Source organism: Mastigoproctus giganteus, chromosome 3 (assembly GCF_048544385.1).
Source record: "Mastigoproctus giganteus isolate SK-2022 chromosome 3, ASM4854438v1, whole genome shotgun sequence".
Taxonomy (NCBI): domain Eukaryota; kingdom Metazoa; phylum Arthropoda; class Arachnida; order Uropygi; family Thelyphonidae; genus Mastigoproctus; species Mastigoproctus giganteus.
In genome coordinates this window covers 101,188,376-101,213,251 of record NC_143577.1, presented here as the reverse complement: position 1 = coordinate 101,213,251, position 24,876 = coordinate 101,188,376, and the positions used below count along the sequence as shown (strand labels likewise).

General features: G+C 35.0%; 1 protein-coding gene across 3 annotated transcripts in view; it reads left to right on the top strand.

Moving 5' to 3' along the window:
- The window catches only part of twin (CCR4-NOT transcription complex subunit 6-like twin), a 447,613-nt gene that overhangs the window by 397,987 nt on the left and 24,750 nt on the right, over nt 1-24,876 (top strand). For 2 of the 3 annotated variants that reach the window (XM_090370609.1, XM_090370608.1), the window contains exon 11: nt 7,078-7,255. In XM_090370609.1, the coding sequence (XP_090226735.1) occupies nt 7,078-7,255 (178 nt within the window). Of the gene's footprint in view, nt 1-7,077; nt 7,256-7,902; nt 7,964-24,876 lie in introns of those variants that run through there. The other variant, XM_090370610.1, reaches the window with a different exon arrangement.

The window sequence follows — 24,876 nt, the reverse complement described above, 5'->3', positions numbered from 1 at the left end:
ACGAATTTAACACAGAATTGTTATAATTGTTCACAGATTTATTTTTCAAATATAAACGAATGCCATCAGAACACAAATTGTTTGCTTCTTCTTTGCTCACAAATCTTGACTCAATAAGTTCCTGTTCATCGTCGGTTAACTGAACACTGTTTTTGATTTTAGTCAACACTCACGAGAATTCTGAATTCGACTTTCTCATCACTTCATTGAATTTGCAATATTGTAACCCACGACAAAGATTAGGGCCTGCAACGTGTTACTTAATCTGTTAATAAATAGGCACTGCTTTTACGGGGGGGGGGGCTGTTACAAATCGCCAATCGAAAAAATGTCCAATCCACCGAAATTATCATCTAAGTGGCCTGTAATTTGTCGCACTCGAATACCATTAGGGCCTGCAACGTGTTACTTAATCTGTTAATAAATAGGCACTGCTTTTACGGGGGGGGGAGCTGTTACAAATCACCAATCGAAAAAATGTCCAATCCACCGAAATTATCATCTAAGTGGCCTGTAATTTGTCGCACTCGAATACCTATCTGAAATGAAAGTTCAGCTCCAATCATACAAACTTCGTTGATAATTAAAATGCGTACATATTTGAAAAGAGTACGATATTGTTGAGCAACTTCCTAAGACAGAGGTAAATGCTTTGATATCAAAATTTTCAATGCTGTGTGCACTGTAGTACCATTAATAACTACAGCAGCTTTTATAGTAGAAGCACAAGTTATATAAGCATTACAGAAATTATCAGTGCTAGTAAAACGATTATAAACTTCCATCAATAATCGAATCACGAATGCCTTGCCACAGCCAGCATGGCCAATAACGAATATTTGAATAGGTTGACAATTAGGTTGAAGTAAAGTATAAATAACAGGCAATAAAATTCCTTCCTGTTTTAAATTTGCTTTTCACAATTAAATCCCAAAACTGATCGTTTGGCATTAAATTTTCTCGTTTCTTTGCTATTGCACCAAGCTGATTTAAAGTTGCTAGTCGAAGATCGATGTTCATTTCACTATCTGGTTGTTTGTAGAAATCTTTAAATTGGATCAGCATCTTCATGAATCAACATTACAAAGTTTTGTATATCATCAATGACAGCTGCATTGGTTTCTATGTCAGTATGGTATATTTCACGGCAGATCTTCTCCATAGTTTTGTGAATATCTAAATCAGATTCATAATTTTTACGATGTTCTAAAATAACTTGTTCGTGTTCATGATACAAAGCGAGAAATTTAATTTAAGAGAATATTTCCTCTTCTTCACTTCGAAAAGGTAAATGAAGAGTAATCATCTCTCTTTTATATTCATTCAAGTAAGCCACGTCATAGTTTCGATATTAAAGTATTTTTTTAATATTGACGAAGTCGATATTCACATCCTGAGGTGTAAGTACAATTGGCAACAAAGTCAGCTAAAGTAACATTTTCTAGTTCTGGAGGTTTTTTCTAGTACTTATTAAACCAGTTTTCTTTCCAAATGTCAGTAGAATCGTCACCCATGTTTTCTCGTTCCATTTCTTTGATTTTCTATTATGGTGTCACTCAATAGGCCACGTGTAGGTATATAAGTTACAACTGAACTCTCAGACATAGTTGATGAAGCAAATACCATGCAGCCTCTTGACTAGCAATTTCAACAGAGTTGAGCATGTTAATGCTTAATTTTCTTGTAATTTCAACGATGTCGAGCTCAGGATATTCATTCATAATTTCAATAATTTTGTTGTAGATTGCGGTGCCTCCCTAGCCAGGTGGGCAGGAGCAGTAGTGCATAGCACACTACTTGAGCAGACTGGGGTTCGAGCCAGTGACCACCAAATACGGAGGATGTGAAAAGGTCAGGGAATGACCACCGCATATCCCCCGGAGCAATATGGCCTTAGTTGCTAATGCTCCTAAAAACCAAATAACAACATAACATGTTGTAGATTGCTAATCCTGCGATTGGTCTTATTTACGTATTCGACAACATAAGCAGCACAAGAATATACTTCTGTGATGAATTGAATGTCCATGTTAGATTTTAAAATGCTAAATACAAAAGGATTGAAGGGGTTATGCCGTTTTTGATGAACTTCTCATTTCAAAAAGACTTTTGGCCAAGTAATACCAGCTCGAAGTGAATCGATATAATATGATTCCGAATGAATGCAATTTTCTTTAAAGAAGTGATCAATGCTAGTATATTCTTTGTCCTCTAGATTCTTCCACAATCCTTGCATTCAGCATTACATATTTGACTTGTCGAGTGTCTGCAATTAAAATCATTGTAGATCTTGATGGCATAAATGGAGCTTAAAAACAACAAACCTCTTTGTTGGTAGCTTGGATCCTTTTAAAACAAATAAAAGTATGTTTATGAGTTTGGAGTTTCATATTACCAGAGGCTTTTGCAGTGGAAAAGGAGACAAGCTGATTTAACATAGCTATCATTGCTTTCATACCGTTTCCCATAGGTTCTATAGGAGCATTATTAAGCCACAAAAGAATGTGAGCATGTGGACTGCCACAATGTTGAAATTCAATCCATTTAAAATAGTTGACGGCATAATATTGTCAAAATGGACTGAAACGTTTATACGGAGATAAAGTTAAAATACAACCCACATGTTTATTAAAATGAATCGCACACGTTCCTGCATCTTCATTAACTAATGTCACCTTTTCCATAAAATGAAGAGCTTCTGCCTGCTCTTCACGGATATCCAAACTGTCATGTTTTAATTTGTATAAAATGTTTTGCAATTTACACTCAAATTTAAGACGAACATAGGTTTCCCCAATTGTCTGATCATCACAAACAGATCTCTTTTATGTTGTGTCCAGTAATGAGTTGAATTAGGAATCGATTCAAAAAACACCAAATCATTTTCAATGCAGTTATTGACGTATTCTCGAGATTGGATTTGTTGTTTGGTGAACTTAGTGTCTTTTCCAATGTATTTAAAAGCAACTGTTAATAAATCTCAAGTTCTTAGTCTCATTATTTTCATGGTCATATAAAGAAGATAAGGCTCTGCTTCACCATAAAACTATTGTTCCTTTGTTATTTTCTTTAGTTTGGGAAACAATTAAAAATTACAATAATCAGGTAAAAAAGAAAGATGTTATAAGGCAGTTAGTGTTTGAAAAATATTCAAAAATTGTCATATGATCAGCAGGTGCAAGCATTATCATAGAGTAATTTTGAATTTTTCTTTGCCCATAGGATAGGTCTCTTTCTTCTGCTTGCATGTTTCAAAACATGATTTTCAAAACAAAGCAAGCATCATTTCTAATTATATACTCATTGCCGACCGGGCTAGGCGGGTGGGTAAAGTGCCTGCCTGGCAACCCAATGGTCGCGGGTTCGATTCCCGCCTCGGGCTTGGATCAAAGTACTGCAAAAACCTTGAGAGGTGCATTATGGCCACAGAAGCCTATGCGCCAACAACTACCAAAAAAAAAAAAAAAAAAAACATGCTCATTAATAGTACGACACTTGTTAGAAATTCATAATGAATTAGGCCTTTATAGTCAAGAAATGATTCTAGTATAAGAGTACCTTTTAGACTTTCAATTTTTTTTTTTTTTTTTTTAATCTTGAAGCATGCCATTCTGAGGTCTGCAGGTCGTAATGTTTCTCCATGTTTCTTCCCTTGCCATTTTTAGTTTCAGAAATCCTGGTTCACAGTCATAAATCTGTTCAACCAGTTCTTTTGAAAGTTCCCCTCTTATTTCTGTCCAGTCTGGAATTAAAAACTTTGGAATCATCAAGAATAATCAATAATCAAGGAATAATGGGCTCACATTTGAAATATGAATAAAAAGTATTATATGATATTTAAACCGGAGAAGCTGTCTTTAATACTTAATGTGGAGACAAGTTTTATCACTTATTGACTGCAAGGTATCCTACACCTTACACCATCTTTAATTTACTTATACTATTTAAATATCCTACCTCTTTTCACCATTCTGCTTCAACAATTATATTTACTAACTCTGAGATTGATTTCTTCCAACAAAAAAAGCGAGATTTTATAGGTCTTTTTTCAAAAAGCAAAATTTAAAAAGGCAGTACAAAATTCCTGCTTCATTTTATTGCCTTCAAATTAAACCCACAATTAAATTAAGTGCTATAGGTTCAAAAACCTTTTTTAATTGCAGTTCCTATTTTGTAATTAAAACATGCAAAAGGACTTCTTATATTCTGGGGTAACTCAGACTTGGAATCTAAGTGAAATTACTTTATACTGAATTTTATCAAAAATGTTGTCACAAAAAGTACCCTTATTTGCATTTATACAGTTACAAATGGAATAATATTAGGTACACGATTGCTCATGAAAAATATCCCTGAAAATCTGTACTGTTGTAAAATTTACAATTATATATGTATAGACTTGTGTGCAAAAGTTAAGGAAGTTATGAATATTTCATTACAGTCTGCAGAGATTTCAATAAAATTCTGTGTAAATCAATAACAGAATCCACAAAAAAACAATGAATGTCATGAACAAAGAATAATTGATGAAAATTATACATTTTGTACCATGATTAAAGTGCTGTGCAAGGATTAATCGGGGGTATGATCTTTCTCACACTGCTGTATAGCTCTCACACTAAGCCTTGATGCATGTCAGTAGGCAATAGATCTCATTCTCTTTGTGGGCAGATTTTAGATTGTGCGGGATTTTTGGAAGAGGGTGAAAACTTGTAAGTTGCCTCGCCAAATCATTACAGGCATTCTGTAAAGTTCAGGTACATAATTACCCGCAAAAAGGAATTGAAGACCAACTGAGGACCCCAAAAGTGTATAGGGCTCTTAGAATTTTGTCTCCACATTGTCAGTCAATTTCTGCCTTGAAGACAAACAAAGGTTGTTGTTGTTTGGTTTTTAGGAGTATTAGCAACTAAAGCCATATTGCTCCGGGGGATATGCGGTGATCATTCCATGACCTTTCCGCATCCTCCGTATTTGGTGGTCACGGGCTCGAACCCCGGTCTAATCAAGAAGCGTGTGCTACGCACTGCCGCTCCTGCCCACCTGGCTACAGAGGCGCTACAAGCAAAGGTGTTTTCCCATTAATAGCAATGGACGCCTCCCCAACACCACTGAAACTGCCCTTTTACCATACATTTGGAGGGCTTATATTGCACATTTTTAACACATTTTTTCCAGATGTAACACTCAAAATATGGATATTGACTCATCATAGAACAGAACTTGACTCCATTCTTGAGTATCCAAATTGCAGTGCTCTGTACTGCAATTTGGATACTCAAGAATGAAATATCCATGAGAAATGAAATATCTCTCTCTTATGGGATTGTGTTAAAGAAATGTGAATTGCAAGGTTTTAAGTATGGTATAAACAAAGTCCACTTTTTTAAGCCCGCAAGACATTATGTAGCTTAATGCAGTATCACCTGTGCTGATGAAAGCTTCAATTCAAGTTGTTCTGTGGGCATTTTTTATTGCAGGATGGGTGGTTTTTCTGTTTTGATGTTGCCTATGGACAACCATAAGCAACATTAAAAATCTCTCCTACTTTAGATATTTCTTTCTTCTAGAATTTTTCCATCACATTGAGATGGCACTTTCAGACTAAACTAAACACCTTGTTGCTCATAAATATACAGTCAGTCCTTGTATAACAAGTGTTTACATTACACGAATTCGATCATATACGATTTATAAATAGGGGAACGATATCGTATATAACACGAACCGAATTCGCTTATGCACGATTCGCCTTTGTGTTTACAAGAAATGGCAGTCGAATGCGGAATCACCCCAAATGAATGCAACATGATAGGAACGAAGAGAAGATTCTGAAAATGTATTTATGTTTTTCATATCAGTGAAGGGGAAACACATTTCACCATAATAATGTAAAAACCCACAGAATTCCAGCTATCGGTATTATCGCAAATGCAGTTAGATCGTGTTTACCACCAGTTTATAACAGATTCCACCAACAGAAACGTAAATGGAAATTGTTTTTATTGTTTTATGGTAGTAACCCCCAGAAATGTGCTTTAGTAAAATGTGTGTTGTTTATTCAGTTGCTACACGCACGCATCTTTGTTTATGTGTATGAAGCATGTCTCCTCAATTTGTAATTGTGCTTTATTCCCTAAAGATGAGTAAAATACTTAAAAGGTGTGAAAAGGAAGCATCTGGTGAAGACACTACATATTCAGAGAGAAAAATAAAAGCAGTATCGATAGACAGAGGTGGACTGAGTCAAAAATTCTTACGGGGAAAATTTGTAGTGGCCTCATACTAGCGTTTATAGCCAAAATTACACTGGCCTCCGGGCCCACCGGGGTTTCCCTGGTATGGCTTATGGCCAGTCTGCCTCTGTCGATAGAGAAAAATTATGAAATTGTGAAACACTGAGCGAAATGAAAGACCATGTGATATTGCAAGTGCTACAGGCCTAAATGAGGCAACGCTGAGAATTAGAAAGAATGCAGAGAAAATAAAAACAACTTTCGTAGCAGGAACAACTCAAAGTGTAACAAAATCCATTAGATCAAGACACAAAGAATTGGAAGAGATGGAACGTCTGTTTGGCTGATCAAACAAAAAACAAGTTTGCTTACGATAGAAGCAAAAGCATTAGCAATATTTTATCATGATTATTTATTGTATTTGGTAATGTTTTGTTTACAAATGTGTGTTCAATCTTGGGTAGTTGGCACCTAACCCTAATTTTCCTATAGGGCCTGTTATTTATATTGCACGATTTTGCATTGCACAAGGGTTTCTAGGAACACAAGTATCGTGCATCTACGAGGACTGACTGTACTCCTGAAAATAGTAAAACACTATAAATAAAAAGTATAACAAAAAAAAGGAAGGGAAAAAAGAATGAACGGCAATAAAATGATTAAGGACAAAATGTTAGGAAAGAAATTAAAAGTAAGTTATATCAATTTCTTCGCTTCCTTTGGAGCAGGCATCCACAGATAATTCAGAGATAATTTAATTTATATGTTTTTTTGTTGTTGTTGTTGTTTTTTTTTTTTTTTTTGCATATATAGCATATAACTTTAATAAATTTCTATTCAGGTGTCATTGAATTTCTTTCTACTGGAAGAATTTCAGCAGATCATACTGATTTTAAAGAATTGGGATATAAGGACTGCTTAAGAAAATTGAGCAATCCTAACAGGCCAAATGAATATACCCATCCTTTTAAAATTTCTCGTGCTTATAGTGATGATGTCATACCATATACAAATTATACGTAAGTTTTTTTTTTAATAATTAATTTTTCTGTGGCTGTTACATTGTTTATGGATATTACATATCATTGTTCTTACTTTATTAAAATTTACTGGATCATGAAACATAAAATGAAAAAAAATGAACAACAAAATATGTTCAGGTGGATATTCAAAATAAATGAAAAAAGTCTCTGAGAAAAACAAATATAGTAAAAATGGAAATAAAGAGAGAAGGAACTGGGAGAAGAGTGAGTAAGGCACATGCATAAATGAAATATGAAGTACAAGGAAAGAGAATTATTGCAGAAAACATTGGTGATAGTTGGGTTGCTAAGATGATGAAAAAGGAAGCTCCAGTGATAATGATGTAAGAAACAAAGATCTACAATATTGAAAATGAATTGTGAAGTACTCAGCTTTGCATGGATTTCAATAATGGGGAGCTACTATTAAACATGTACTTTGGGCTACTTAACATCTATTTATGCTGGTTGACAAAAATTAAGATTTAACTGTGGTTTGCTCTGTAGATTAGATTACTCTTTATCAAATTGAAATTATGCATCCAATCAAGTAACTTATATAAATGCAAAAATGGTTTACCATTCTTTTTGTTAGGTTGTTTACCGATACCAGGCTTATCTAATTAATGTTTTTTGTTCCTAAGGCATGGACTCTATATGAGTGATTCATTGCATTGAAGAATAGTAAGCAGGCTGGAATAGCTCACAGACACACATCGCAAACCTTGAATATTCACCTAAATGTGATATCCTGATTGTGACATAAGCATCGCAAAGAGCTGTTCAAGATCAACCAAGATGACATGGAGAAATTACAGCATTTTTGCATCCATCTCAGGATTTAATTTCTCGAGCTAATATTCTGTATATGGGTGGGAATTATTGTACCTCTCACCCTCATCACAGAGAATAGCCTAGTATGGCTAGTGTTGTGAACATGTCAGTTAGACCCAGAAGCAATGGTTGAGTGTGATGTGACATGTGATCTGGGTAGGGATAATGTGTGATGCTCGTGGAGTTCTGTGTACATTACACACTATCCCTAAATGAATTCTATATCTTCAAGAGTGGAATTGACTGCTGAAAAGTATAGGGACAATCCTTCAATCCTATGTCAGACTTTTTGTGAATCCAGTAGATGTCCTAGTTCCATTTAATGGATAATAATGCTCTTCCTCATGAAGTATAATTAGCACAAGCCTTTCTTTAAAGTGAAGTTATTTCCTTAATGAGGTAACTGCTGAAGACTAGCAAGGCTGCTACAATTAGGTAGGTGACAATTCAGGAGGGAGCCAAAAAAATTTTTGACTTTGCTTTCCAATTGGTTAATGTTTATCAGTATGCAGTATTTGGAGTGGCAAATTTTATTTCATCTATTGGCAGCACGTAGGATCACAGTGCTACTGTAGATTAGACTCCATTTGAGCACATGTGGGATACTCTGGGAGAAAAATTTCAAATCATCAATCATCATCCAGAACCTTACATCACGAGCTGCACTCCTGGAAAAAGTGGGCTCCAGCACCACCACCACTAGGAATCTTGAACCCTCATTAACAGCATTAAAAGTCTCTTGTGAATGTTGCCTGGCTCTCAGAGATAAGGTCTGTAGTTTTTTTATTAGGTAATTTTCAGGTAAACATGTTAATTAGCATGTTTTAGAAATGATATGCCTCCATACCAAATATCATTGGCTATTATCAGTTATTTTGCAAACCAATGCACTTTTGTTATTTATACTTTGCACGCACGCGCATGTGTGGTTTCATCCCCCATACAGACCTGGATCTTGTTCCTTCAGTCTACTACATTTTCAATGCACTGAAAGATGCCATTCACAGTTGAAAATTTAGGAATCATGTTGAAATGGGCCCATCATGATGGAAGGCATGATAATGAGAGGCTGTGACAAGGCTGGTTCTCAGTCTGAGCATTTGGGTGGCTTCCTGACTTGAAGAAAGAGGTCCTTGTCCTTTAAAGTTATTTGATCACAAAATTGACTTCAAGATTTAAAGTGTAAAAATTTTTGAGAAGAGCTACAATTAATTAAGAAGTAAATCACTGAAAATAGTCGCATATTTAATTTAAATGCCTTAATAACATGTATTAATATCATATAAATATAGTATCAATAAAGTAATATGGGCATTGAATTGACTTCAGGATTTAAACTGTGCAAATCATTTCTTGGTAAACTGATATATGTCTGTCTGTCTGTCTGTCTGTCCCTCCCTCCTTCCCGTAATGAGGTAACTGCTGAAGTCTTTAGACTAGCAAGGCTGCTACAATTGGGTAGGAGAGGTAGGTGACAATTCAGGAGGGAGCCAAAAAAATTTTTTGACTTTGCTTTGCTTTGCTTTGTGCGTGTGTAACTTAAAATATTAAATTTATAAAGTTATTTTTATTTTATTTATTTATTTATTGTATTTTTTGGTTGCAGGCAGAAATATAGTTTTATATATATCATGACTAAAGCAACAACACCCAAGATATATGAAGTGTGATTAAAAAAATTTTGAGACACTTTCTACTTTGAAATTGCATTATCATAACAAGTTGACTTGTAACATGTTCAGTGACTTCTCTAGATATAGTATTGCTTGAAGCACCAGTTTATCTGTAGTTATTCTAAATTAGTGTGCATATTGAACAAAACGTGTTTTTTTTTTTTTTTTTTTGCATTTCATCCCATTTTAAAATGTATGATTTTATTGAGCAGAAAATTTGTATCAGAAACCCGGAAAATGTTAAAGAAACATCTTTCACAGAGATGTCTTGTTTCATTCAAAGACTTCACTGGTTCTCAGAGTTTAAAGAGGACAATTTGTCTAGGATGATTCTCACTCTGATTTCCCTTTAAGTTCAGAGTTGATCATTCTTGATCTGATGAGGAGAGATTGATATCTGTCTGCAATATTGCCATTTAAATTAATATTCCTCATTGTATGCAGCAGTCAATTTTAACATGCAATTTGTTTTAGCCAAGTACACACCTCATATATCAGGATCTTTGTTTACTTACATGAACAAAGAGCCGCCTCCGTAGCCAGGTGGGAAGGAGCAGCAGTGCGTAGCACATGCTTCTTGATTAGACCGGGGTTCAAGCCCATCACCACCAACTACAGAGGATGCGGAAAGGTCAGGGAATGACCACCGCATATCCCGGAGCAATATGGCTTTAGTTGCTAATGCTCATAAAAACCAAATAACAACAATAACATGAACGATAACATAACAACAATAACATGAGTAAGCAAACCATCTTTGTTAGTGTGCTGTTACTGACCATGCTTTGTTTTTTCCATATTATTGGAAATGATGAATCGTGGGTATATGGCTTTAGTTGCTAATGCTCCTAAAAACCAAATAACAACAATAACATGAACAAAGATCTTTGTTAGTGTGCTGTTACTGACCATGCTTTGTTTCTTCCATATTATTGGAAATGATGAATCGTGGGTATATGACCTAGAAACAAAGGCCTACTCCAGTGAGTAGAAGACTCATTCTCCTGTGACAGTGATGATGTGTCTGATGTTTTTAGCTTTTTAAAATGGACAGATTTATTTTATTCTGTTTATCCCATTTTTATATGTATTGTACTTTATTATTATTTATTTACTTATTTTACTTTTTATATTTAAAATATTATACCTTTTTGTTTAATGTTAGTTGGGGGGATTGTTTGGTGCATTATATCCTTGATGTTGTTGCACCACTAAAATCCAAACAAACCATACCAAACCACCCGTTGCAATATGCATATCAGTTTAAATCCCTATCCAATCACCCTAAAGGTCACCTCTGTTTCCACCATTTTGGGAAAAACCTATATAATTCCCATCCGAACACTAACCGACCTTTAGGTATCCAAATTCAAGAATATTTTAATACACTTAACATGGAGGGAGATCGTGTTGAAAATTCCCCCAGGCAGGTTACTCCTTCTTGGAACATATGTTGTCCAAGCTTTGACTTCCTACCAGTCTACACTGACAGTTCAAAGTCCTCAGTTCAGAGGACTTTGAACTGTCAGTGTTGTCTGTTTTCCCAGATAACATTACATATAATCAGCCTCCCTTGAAGTGCAGTATATATATATATATATATTGCAGAGCTGCATGCTGTTAAACTTGCTTGGGCGACTGATGGTGGATAATTTGTCCAAAAACATGTTTTTGGAACATTTTTTCACTTAATTAACATTGGTTAATGTTAATTAACTTAGTTAATTAACATTAATCAATTAACTTAGTTATTAACAAACACTTTTTTTTTTGGTTTGATAAATAATTTTAATTGTCCTAACATGTACATTAGCTAATTTTTAAATTTAGCTAAGGATTTAAGAAGTTAAAAAACTTAATATGCATAGAATCTTTGTCATCGGTGATTTTGGCTAGAACATAACATCTAGCCAAACATAATTAATCACTTAACATAACATAATTAGTCACTTGTAGTATAGTAAATTGTATCAATAAATGCCGTGTTTAATTCTGTATCAAATATGTACGTGCCAATCATGTAGGTTAACATACTTTGAACTACGCTAGGGATTTTAGAAAGTCAGTAGTGTATTCAGAAACATAATATATACTATAAGTGGCATAGCTACCCTTTTTCGGGCTCTGAGGCAAATAACAAATTTGGGGGCCCCTACTTAATTAATGAAAATTGCAAAAATTGCATAAGAAGATTTTTAAAAAATTGAAACCATTAATAATTCCTCTTCTGCCTCTGTAGACACTGCAATAAATATAATTGAATACATTTTTGAAGGTATAAATGATGTATTAAAAAATAAATACTGAATATATATCAAACCCTATTTTTTATTATTGTAAAACAAAACCCAATAGCTTTAATTACAGATTAAGATCAACAGAAATGCATACAAAATGACCAGTGAAAAAAAATTTATTGTATATCTACAAAGTAAATAAAGCTAACTAGGTAGTAAGCAATCTTTATTCACATTAACAAAAATTCAAGCCTTAAGTAAATGAATAATATCTATAAATAATAAGATTTTAATTAAAATATGCATGAAAATAAAACCTCAGTAACAATAATAAATATATTCATATATAACATGCAGATATAAATGACAAAATAAAAATACATAATAAAATATATAGAAATGTAAATAAACATCACAGAAAAAAAATACAAAAAAAAAAAAATAGTTTTGGAGTAATTTTAAAACGAATCATTGTAATAAGTAACCAACTGTATATGTTATATCTAGTATATATACACAAAAAAAGTTTTATAACAAATATTTTAAACTTTAATCAAAATTTTGTCTTCTTTTTAGTCGAAAAAATATCTATAATTTCATTGAAATCAACAGAATTCGCTACACCGTTTTCTATGCTTAAGACCGACAAATTGCTAAGTCGATCTTGGCCTATTGTGTTCCTTATATACGTTTTAATTTCAAAAAACTCCTTTTGACACCAGCCACAGTAACCTACAAGGTCAAAAATATAAAACATGCCATTATAACATCTGTAACAAATGCAGATAATGACATGTTTTTAATTAAAATAAGGTTGCATAAATCCCGAATTGAATTAATTTTTTAAATTTCTTGTCCTAAAGATGATCTTAAATTTAATAGCTGCTGTGGAAAGTCATCAGAAATATCTTTATTGTATCAGTTTTGAAATTCTACAGCCGCTTGTTGCAGAGCTTTTTGCTAAAAGATAAGTGTGTTTCTGGGTGCAAAATTTTAAAACTACTGAACGTTTTTTATATTAAGAAATTACATTTTAATTGATGTATAACAATGTCTATTGTTGCATAGTATATATATTGACTTTAAACCGTCTCTCAGAATCTTGAAGTCATTCGTCTTGAGCTAAATCTTCAAACATTTTTTTAACTTTCTTGTTAGCGCTTGTTACTAAAATTTAAATTTATTCCCCAAGATCTTGCTAAAGAAAACACAAAACTTTTACTTTCTTCATAATTATCTCTTAGCAAAACCATAGAATTTAAAGATGCCTCTAAGTGGCACATTGCCTGACCGAAATCTAGATTTTTTTGTTACAGTAAATTTGAAGTTAAATTAATTGATTCCAATATTTTGTAATTTAATACCAAAAGGAAAACAAATTCTGACGTTTCCTTTTTTTTTGTAAGCCAATTGCCTAGCACCTTTCGGTTGCGGCACCGTCATATCCTTGACTTCGGCAGTTCTGTAAATCTAGCCCTTTGGATTCTATACAGTAAATAATGTCATTTTCAGTTTTACTAGCTGATTGATCTTTTATACTATAAAATCCCAAAAATCACTCATTTATAATGATTTCTGATGGTATATCATTTTCTGTTTTTAAAGTAACATAACGAAATATTTGGCTCATCTGATCAGTTTTTGTGACATTCTGGGTAGTGTCCATGATTACGGAGAAAAACAGTGCAGACTTTATTTCATCAATAATAACATTTTTGACTTTCTCAGATAAAAGACAAATAATTTCATTTTGAATAGTGGACTCAGATATGTTGACCGGTAATTACGTTTTGAAATTAATTCCTTTAATATGGGATCATAGTTTGATAGAAGCTCAATTATAGACAAAAAAATTCCACTTTTTATATTATCATTCAGATTTTCTCGGTGACCTCTGAATGCCATGGTGAAACTGCTTAATACTAATGTAACATGAATAATGCATTTCAAAACTTGTCTTCAGAAATTTTTTTCTTCAGTTATACCAGTTACTAAATCAGTATCAATTGTTTTATTTGTGTGCCCAAGATCATATGTTATACAAGCAGAAATGTGAACTGAGGAAGCTTCGTGTCTTTTAATTTTATTAGATAAATTTTTCTAGTCAGATGTGCTGTTACCCAAGATTTTTTTAACATCTGCATTAGAGTGATCTCCAAATAACCAACATTGTTCACAATGTACAAAATCTGATTTTTGAGAATAACATAGCCATCATAGCCATGTAACTTGTACTTTAAAAGACCAGCTTTTGTTGTTTTACTATAATAAAATTCAGAAAATGACCTCAACCTATTATTTTGTATAGTAATTGGAAATTGACCTTTAGGTTGACACGGACCTGAAACTATTATCATACGTGTGTCTGCATCAGAAATATTTTCTGAAAAATTTGCATGGTCTGTTGGATGCTGTTGTGAAATAACCGAGGGATCTAATCTTGAACCTTCATAAACAAATGAGTTTGTTTCTGGACTTACTGCTTCATTTTCCATAACTTGATAGTCTTGATCATCATTTGTTCTTGCTAGATCCAATGAAGCAGGGCAATCTTCTCTCAATTCAGCTGATACATTACATGGATTGGCTTGTGGTTGTCGTTGGAAAAAATTATCAATCTTCTGCATTTCATTTAATTTTTCATTGGTTTCCCTTACTTTTTTTCGTTTTGTGCACCGCTAAGGTAAATGTTTATATACGTGGCCAGACATCTGCAATTTATGGTGTAAAGTAAAAAAAAAAAAAAAAATTAACATTATATTTTTTAAGTAGGTATGTGAAACTTCATGCGTAAATTGATTAAAATGGCCAGTTGCACCAATGTAACTTACATTTTAAGTGTTCCTTAAATTGACAATATCGTATCGAAATGAAATGGCAAATGAGTTATTGAGTGTTGCGTCAAAATTTTGATGTGCAGTTTTTTGTTTAAGTCTCATTGGTGAAACTAGGCATAAAAATAATAACTTACCCTGTTAAGCATGATGTGTTTTAAAAACAGCTTCAAAAGGGTGAATAATAATAATCGAAATCATATAAGATAGGGTTCAATAGCGTCACTAAAGTCTATTTGGTTTAAAGTGCAGCGTAGCTTGGTATAGGGGGAAAATTTGGTGGCTTGTGATTGGTGCAGACGCGAGACAGATGCAGACTGTCTCAATGTTTATATATGTTAACCATTGTTGACACTGATAAATCCGACTTGTGTCCTTCGCTTACTGTACACGATCTATGGTTATGACTCATGCGAATATAATATATCAGCATTTTTAACCTTAAAATGTTCCTGCATAAATCAGTCTTGCCAAGCACCCCCCCACCACTGCACTCTTAAACCAAATGGAGTTTAGCTGTCTTTTGTTCACCCAAGGAATACACCAAAGCCCAAAGGTGATCTAATGTCATGAACCAAAGTGATACATAACAAAGTTCCGCTAAGCAATAACATACTTACCCTTTAAATACCTTTCCTGTTTGTTTTCCACACACAAACACATAACTTAAGGAGGTCACAAATTAATTAAAATTAGCTAAAGATGCTGGGCCCCTAAAGGGCCAGGCAGCAATTGCCTTGCCTGTCTACATGGTAGCTGCGCCACTGCATACTATAGTATGTATTATGTTTCATGCATGTAAAAATGTAATTCATACAGTAATTTCAAATTGAATTTAAACTATAATCATGCCCTAGACAAGAGCAGTGAAGCAAAAAAAAAAGTACAAAACAGCACAGATGCTTCATCTTAGGAGAGAACCATCAATGACAGTTCTCTCCCAGGTTGCATTTGTTGGACCACCTCTTACATTTTTGCAGAGTTATCTGTAGTGGGCATGAAACTGCCAGAGAAGATGTCTTTGCATTCATTGCAAAGAGTGTGAGGAACTTAAGCACCAGTTCAGCATTTATAAGAGCTTGAAGGGTTAATGCCCTTGAATAAATTAAAATGGGTTCTGAAGTCTTTTTTGGTAAGAATACTTTGGTTTCTTTTTTTACTGCAGTTATAGTTCAGAAGAAGCATGGGTTTGTTGTCTGACCAATTTGATTGGATACTATGTTGTGGCCATAAAGTAACTGGATGCAAAAAATAATTCTGATATCATATACTTGGATTTTAAGAAAACTTTTGATACTGTTGTACGTGGAAGATACAAACTGGGGTACAAATTGGAGCATTATAGCATTAAGGGAAAATTGCTGCTATGAATAAAGGGTTGGTTGAGTGGAAGAAGACAGAGAGTGGTAATCAATGGACGCTGCTCTTCATGGAATAATGTTATTAGTAGAGTACCCCAGGGTTTGGTATTGGGCCATTGTTGTTTTCTGTATTTATTAATGATATTGATGAAGGTATATCAGGCTTAATGTCCAAGTTTGCAGATGATACAAAAGTTGGCAGGGTTGTTAATGACATTAATGATAAGTACGCTATTGCAACTGGATCTAGAAAAGTTGAGCAGATATGCTGAGAGGAGTCAATGGAAGTTTAACATTGACAAATGCAAAGTACTGCATATGGATAGCAGTAACCCCAGAGTTTTAGTGTTAGTTGCGGCATATGATGCAAGAAAGGAAGCTTATATAGCATCAGTCAATAAAAAAAAAAAAAAATCCTTCCCATTTCCAATATGGCCTAAGTAGCCTTTGCACCAGAAAAATCCAAGCACAACAACCTTCCCATTTCACCCATCTGGTCACTCTAAATGTTTGTCTAGTTCAACCTTAAATTTATTTAAGCTATCAACTTCCACAACAGATGGAAGTCTGTTCCAGGATTCAGCTACCCACTGGCTAAAGGCAAACTTCTGCACATCTATTCTGCAACTATTTTTCCTCAATTTGAATCTGTGCCCCCCTCAGTTTCATAATCTGTGCAAGCAGAAGAATCCCATCAGAATTGAGCATGCTCAAACCATTCAAGGCCTTATACATCTCAAACAGATCACCTCGCAGGTGCCTTTGCCCCCGCTGCAACTTGCAGAACTTAAGCCTCTCTTGGAAAGAGCACCCCTTTGTTCCTCTCACCAATCTTGTTGCCCTTCTTTATACTCGTTCTAGCAACTCTCCATCCTTCCTAAAATGAGGCCTTCATACCTATGCGCAGTACTAGATGTGTGGCCTGACCATTACCTTATACAAAGCGGAATCACCTGCTTGTCTCTGCTAGCTAAATTCCTTTGTATCATTGACAAGACTTCATGACCTGCTCTGGCAGCCCATCTGCACTACTCAGAGAACTTTATATCTAACTGCACAATTACCCCCATGTCTTTTTCATTCTCCACTTCCCTGAGTGTAGTACCACACAGTTGGTACATTTCTCTTTCGTTACTGCTACCCATATGCAGTACTTTGCATTTGTCAAACTTCAGTTGCCACTTCTCAGCCCATTTACCTAACTTTTCTAGATACTCTTGCAGTAGCATACTGTCTTTACTGTCATTAACAACCCTGCTAATCTTTGTATCATCTGCAGACTTAGACATTAAGCCTGATATACCTTCATCAATATCATTGATAAATACACAAAACAACAATGGGTCCAACACCGAACCCTGGGGGACTCCACTAATAACATTAGTCCATGAAGGGCACTGTCCATTTATTACCACTCTCTGTCATCTCCCACTAAACCATCTCTTTATCCATTGTAGCAACTTGCCCTTAATGCCATACTGATCCAACTTGTTCAGCAGTCTTCCATGTGCAACTGTATCAAAAACTTTCCTGAAATCCAAGTATATGATATCAAAATTATTTTTTGCATAGAATTCCTTTGTGACCACATCTTGTATCCAATCAAATTGGTCAGACAAGACTTCCCCTTAACAAACCCATGCTGTGTATGAACTATTACTGCAGTCTTGTTTTGATGATCCTGCAACGCTTCTTTAAACAGTAAGTCCATTATTTCCCCCGGAACAGAAGTTAAACTAAGAAGTCTATAATTATTTTTGTCAACCATTGAACCCACTTTGTGAATTGGGGATACATTTGCATATATCCAATCCGTGGGAACCCCCCCTCCCCGAATCTAAGCATGCTCTCATAATTATGGCTAAGGGTTTGCTTACTTCTCTCACTGCCTCCTTCAATATAACTGGATAGATTCCATCCACCCTCAGATGAATTTCTTATGTTTAGTTTCAACAATTTCTCCTCCACTTTGCTCTCTGTCATTACAAAATCATTTAGCTCCCTGTTAGAGTTTAGTAAACTTCTGTCGTCCCCTTCCTTACAGAATTTCTCATGTGTAAATGAAGATGCAAAATACTCATTGTTTGTCAGCTATCTGTGCAGGATCATCAACAGCCAAACCATCAATATCAAGTAGACCAATCTGATTCATCCCCTTCCTTTTAGAATTTACATAAGTAAAGAAGTCTTTGTTGTTTTCCTTTGCCAAGGATTTCTCGTAAACTTCCTTTGCAATTTGGTTATAGACTAGCTTATATCTACCATAGGCTTGTGTATTGCCTGATAATTTATATGCATCCCATGCATTTTTATTTTCTGCTACGAGTCTCATTAGTTCACCTGACATTCATTTAGGTCTGAATCTTGAACAGTATTTTTTTAGGTGGTATGAAAATCCTCGTGGCTTCCATCAGTAATTCCTTAAATGCTTACCATGTAGAATTCGCTGTTTTTGACATTATCAGTTGATCCCACTGTAACGTATCAACTGTGTGGTACTACACTCAGGGTAGTGGAGAATGAAAAGACCTGGGGGTAATTGTCTCAGATGTGAAATTTTCTGAGCAGTATAGACAGTCTGCAAGAGTAGCTCATTTTGTCTTGTCAATATATACAGGAATTTTTCTATCAGAGATAACAAGGGGATTATTTGTATAAGGAGTCAGGCCACACCTTTTAGTACTTTATATGGGTCTGGAGGCAACATTTAAGGAAACATGTAGAACTGCTGCAACGAGTATAGAGAAGGGCAAGGAGATTGGTGAATAGAACAAAATGTTGCTCTTGCAAGGAAAGACTTAAGTTCTGCAAGTTGCAGTGTTTGGAGACTAGGCACCTGCAAAGTGATCTGATATAAGGCCTTGAATGATTTGAGCAAGCTCAATGCTGATGGGATTCTTCCTCTTACTCATATTAATCACCTGAGGGGATATAAATTCAAATTGAGGAAAGACAGTTGTAGAATAGATGTGTGGCAGTTGACCACTTAAATAAATTCAAGGCAGAATTAGACAAACGTTTGGAGTGAACAGATGGGTGAAATCAGGTTTTTTTTTTGTTTGTTTTTTTACTTTTGCTGTAAAAGCTTGCTTTCTTGCATCATATGCCTCTACTAATGCTAATGTTTCTCTCAGTATTCCTATTGCTCATCTCTTTACCTGTTCCAACAGATCCACATTCTTCCTAAAATGGGTCATGTTTGACCTATATGCAGCACTCAAGGTGTGGCCTAACCATTGCATTATGCTAAAATGAGTACAGAGAAGGGCAACAAGATTGGTGAGTGGAACAAAGGGGTTCTCTTATCAGGTGAGGTCGCGGAAAATGATCTGATTGAAGTGTACAAGGTCTTGAATGGTTTGAACAGGCTCAATGCTGATGGGATACTTCACTTGCTTCAGATTAAGAACCTGAGGGGGGCATAGGGGATTTTTTTTTTTTTTTTTTTTGGCTGATGCTCTAACAGTGGTTTTCAACCTTTTTTTTTTTTTAATAACGGCACCCCTAAGTAATTTATTTTATTTTGCAGCACCCCTACTCAATTTTCTGTCTTTTAGAACCAATTCTCGTGTGTGTGTGTTATATAATTTTATAAAATGTATATATTATATGATAGTTATTACAATAATATAATTATAAAAATTGCATATCATAATACAAATTATATATATATATATATGTACAGTATATAATAATTTTATTCTTTATATAGAGGTACTAAGCAAACATCAATTATAAGCCGACCGGGCTAGCCGGGTGGGTAAAATGCCTGCCTGACAACCCAAAGGTCGCTGGTTCGATTCCCGCCTCGGGCTTTGATCAAAGTACTGCAAAGACCTTGGGAGGTGCATTATGGCCACAGAAGCCTATGCGCCAACAACTACCAAAAAAAAAAAAAAACATCAATTATAGATCACCACAAAATTACAAAAATACTGTATACCTTTTTATAATGAAATAAACATAAAAAATTAAAGAAAAATAAGTTTAAGTAACTTAAACCTAAATTACGTGGCACCCCTGGAATGTTGTTGCGACACCTTAAGGTGTCGTTTGAAAACCACTGCTCTATAAGCTTGCTTTCTTGCATCATATGGCTCAACTAATGCTGATACAACAGTTTGATCCCCTCCTTATCCCTCTTAGTAAAACTGCTGCATTTCATTGAAATTCTCTGTCCATATGCAATACCTTGAATTTTTCTACAGACTGGAGGTGTGAGAATGTTATCCCAAAGAATGTCATGAGTAATGACAGACCTGTTAACTTGACTTCTGTTACAAAGAAAACAATGGGGACCCCCTCCCCGAATCTAAGCATGCTCTCATAATTATGGCTAAGGGTTTGCTTACTTCTCTCGCTGCCTCCAATATAACTGGATAAATTCCATCGCCCCAGATGAATTTCTTATGTTTAGTTTCAACAATTTCTCCTCCACTTTGCTCTCTGTCATTACAAAATCATTTAGTTCCCTGTTAGAGTTTAGTAAACTTCTATCATCCCCTTCGTTACAGAATTTCTCATGTGTAAATGAAGATGCAAAATACTCATTGTTTGTCAGCTGTCTGTGCAGGATCATCAACAGCCAAACCATCAATATCAAATGGACCAATCTGATTCATCCTCTTCCTTTTAGAATTTACATAAGTAAAGAAGTCTTTGTTGTTTTCCTTTGCATCCTTTGCCAAGGATTTCTCGTAATCTGCCTTCACTTGCCTAACTTCCTTTGCGACTTGATTACAGACTAGCTTATATCTACCATAGGCTTCTGTGTTGCCTGATAATTTATATGCATCCCATGCATTTTTCTTTTCTGCCATGAGCCTCATTAGTTCACCTGACATTCATTTAGGTCTGAATCTTGAACAGTATTTCTTAGGTGGTTTTTTTATGGTCTCTGAGTGCTGTTATAATGCACTCACAGATTGGATTTGTTTAAAGGAATTATTGTCTGATCAATCTGACTGAATTCTGTGACACAGTAACAAAGGAACTCCATGCAAAAAAAAAAATGGCATCATATACAGGTAACTCTCGCATAACACGGTAGTTTGGTTCCTACAAAATCTCATGTAATGTGAAACCGTGTTATATGAGACTAAGAACCAGTACAAAAAGGGGAGTTACATTCCAAAAGCTTACAAAAATACGCCATTTTTAAAATTTTTATAACTATCAAAACTTAATTTTTATAGTAGTAATAACTTAATATTTTATATTTATTTTTATAATAGTAGTAACTTAAATAGTAATAACTGAACAAACGTCTTACCTTACAAACTTTGATGCATTATATGTAAGATAATGTATGTTCATCTAGATTTTGTGTACCTTCTGCTCTCTTTACAAGTCACGAACTGCACTCTTCGAAGTCACAATTATTTTTTATCGTCTCAAACAAGCACAAGTTCAATAGTATAGAACCTAAACCAGGGATCTCCAACAAAATACGGTGGACCCTCACTTTAAATGAAACGTGAAAATCGGAAGAATATTTTCCAGTTGGCAAAATAAAAATAAATTTACGCTTACATACATAGCTTAATTAATATGTACATACTTATCATTAGCAGTAAAAATGATAGGCAATTAATAACAAAGAACACGGCATGTACAAGTTGCAACAAACACGATACGAAGTAATAAGTTTCTGAAAATATATTTATGTTTTTTATATGATTGAATATTTCATGGAAGAGGAAACACATTTCATGATAATAACATGAAAACCTACAGAATTCCAGCTATCGGTACTATAGCAAATGCAAGAAGATCAAGTTTACTACCCGTTTATAATAATAATAATTATTATCATTATTAGCCATATGGTTCAAGAAAGTCTGAGGCTTATGCTGAACCAGCCAAAAAAAAAAAAGACACAGAGAGAAAAGTAGAAAGGAATCACCAAGAAAGAGAATAAAGATGATATCCAGCTCAGGACCCTGGGTGTGCCAATCCCATACTCACCGGATGCGAGGTCCTGGGGTGTTTGATTATAGTAACAGAAAAGACCAATAAACCAGAAACTGCAAATTGTTTTTATTGTTTTATGGTAGTTATCTCCAAAAATGTGCTTTAGAAAAATATCACGAAGGCAATAACAACTGGAGTGAACAGCAGGGATTTACAAAAGGAATGGAAACGTTGAAAATTGCATCTAACATAATAGCAGGGTTTTCCCTGCACAAAAGCTAATAAATACCGTGTTATGCGAGATTTCCCGCAATTCGCAAAAATTTGTTATATAAGTACTGTGTTGTATGAGGATTGTTGCAATTTATCAATCATTAGATCAAACACTGTTAGAGCGAAACAGTGTTGTAGAAGTACCATGTTATACTTGTTGCTTGTACCAAGATTTCAGAAAATAAATTTTTTTATATTGTTGAAACTGCTATACAAATCTGAACAGTGTAGCATTAAGGGCAAGTTGCTATTATGAATAAAGAATTGGTTGAGTGGGAGAATACAGAGAGTTGTTATCAATGGGCACTGCTCTTCTTGGACTAATGTTAGCAGAGTCGCCATGGTTCAGTGGTGAGCCCATTGTTGTTTTGCTATATTTATTAATGATATTGATGAAGACATATCAGGCTTAATGTCTAAGTTTGCAGATGATATGAATGTTGGCAGGGTAGTTAATCGGCATTTGTTACTGCAACATAATGAATTTGAGGTGTTGGTCAAAACATCAAAGGCAGATATTGTTGGGATATCAGAGACGAGGTGTCACAGACATAAGGAATGGAGAAATGGAATTTAGGGAGTACAATGTGTACAGGAAGGATAGACAGGATAGGAAGGGAGGAGTGGTTATGCTATTAGTTAAGAAACACATAAAATCTAAGGAAGTGCAGCCAGTCTACATTGCAGGCAGTGCAGTGTCGAGTCAGTTTGGTGTGACATAAGCACTGGGAGATCAAAATTGAGAGTAGGAGTGTGTTATAGGCTTAATGACTGATGAGTGTAATAAGAAACTGTACAGGGAAATTGAGTGGGCCATTAAATAAGAGAGTCTTATAATGGGGGATTTCAATTTCCCAGATATTGACTTCAATTTGTGAATTGGTCACTCACACACTAGCAAGGCTTTTGTGGATTTATTGGATGATTGTTTTATACATCAGCATGTTTGGGAGGCAACTAGAGAGAGTAATACTCTTGATCTGATTATCAGTAGCGATTCTTCATGCATTAAGAATCTGCAGATAAAGGAACCACTAGGTAGCAGTGATCACAGTGTGCTGAAGTGGGATTTACTCAAAGGGGTAACTACCATCAGGGTTTTTGCTTTCATAAAGGCAACTACAGTGATCTGAGACAGTATTTAATTTCTATACGGTGGGACCAACTGATGATGTTACCAACAGCAAATTCAAAATTGGAGGCATTCAAAGAATTAATCTTGGAAGCTACTAGGCTTTACATACCAACAAAGAAATATTGTTCAAGATTTAGGCCTAAATGGATGTCAGATTAACTAATAAGACATGTGCCAGAGAAGAAAAATGCATGGGATATATATAAATTAATGGGTGACATGGAAGCCTATAATAGATATAAGCTAGTCTGTAACCAAGTCACAAAGGAGATTAGGCAGGCAAAGGCAGATTATGAGAAATCTTTGGCAAAGGATGCAAAGAAAAACAGCAAAGAGTTCTTTACCTATTTTACCTATATAGACTCTAGAAGGAAAGGGATGAATCAGATTTGTCCACTGGATATTGATGATTCAACTTTTGGTGATCCTGCTCAGGTGGCTGACAAATTAAATAAGTATTTTGCATCTATATTTAGGGAGGGGAATGCCAGAGATGAAACTCTGGGCAGTGAGCTAGATGATTTTGGAATAACTGAGAGGAAAGTGGAGGAGAAATTGTTGAAGATAAATATAAAAAAAAGGCACCGGGGTGAATGGGATCTATCCTGTTATATTAAAGGAGGCATCAAAGGAAGTAAGCAAACCATTAGCCATAATTATGAGATCTTCCTTGGACTCAGGGGAGGTACCCATGGACTGGAAATGTGCAAATGTGACCCCAATTCACAAAGGAGGATCAAAGGGCGACACAAGTAATTATAGTTAGTTTAACTTCTGTTCCAGGTTAATTAATGGAGGCACTGGTTAAAGAAGCACTGTCGGATCATCTAGACAACACTTCAATTATAGCTCGGACACAGCATAGTTTTGTTAAGGGGAAATCTTGTCTGAGCAATTTGATTGGATACTATGATGTGGTCATAAAGGAACTGGGTGCAGGGAATAACTTTGATATCATATATTTGAATCTTAGAAAGGCTTTTGATACTGTTGCACGTGGAAGACTGCTGCACAAATTGGAGGCAAATTGCTGCTATGGATTACAGGATGGTTGAGTGGGAGAAGACAGAGAGTGGTAATCAATGGTAACTGCTCTTCGTGGACTAATGTTATTACTGGAGTCCCTCGGGGTTCAGTGTTGGGTCCATTGTTGTTTTCTGTATTTATAAATGATATCGATGATGGTATATCAAGCTTAATGTCCAAGTTTGCAGACGATATGAAGGTTGGCATGGTTGTAAAGGGCACTAATGACAGTACCCTACTGCAACAGGATCTAGAAAATCTTCAAAAAGGCCTCTAAGATTGGGAAAATTCATGTTCACAATATTAAATTAATAAACCAACCGTTTAAATTA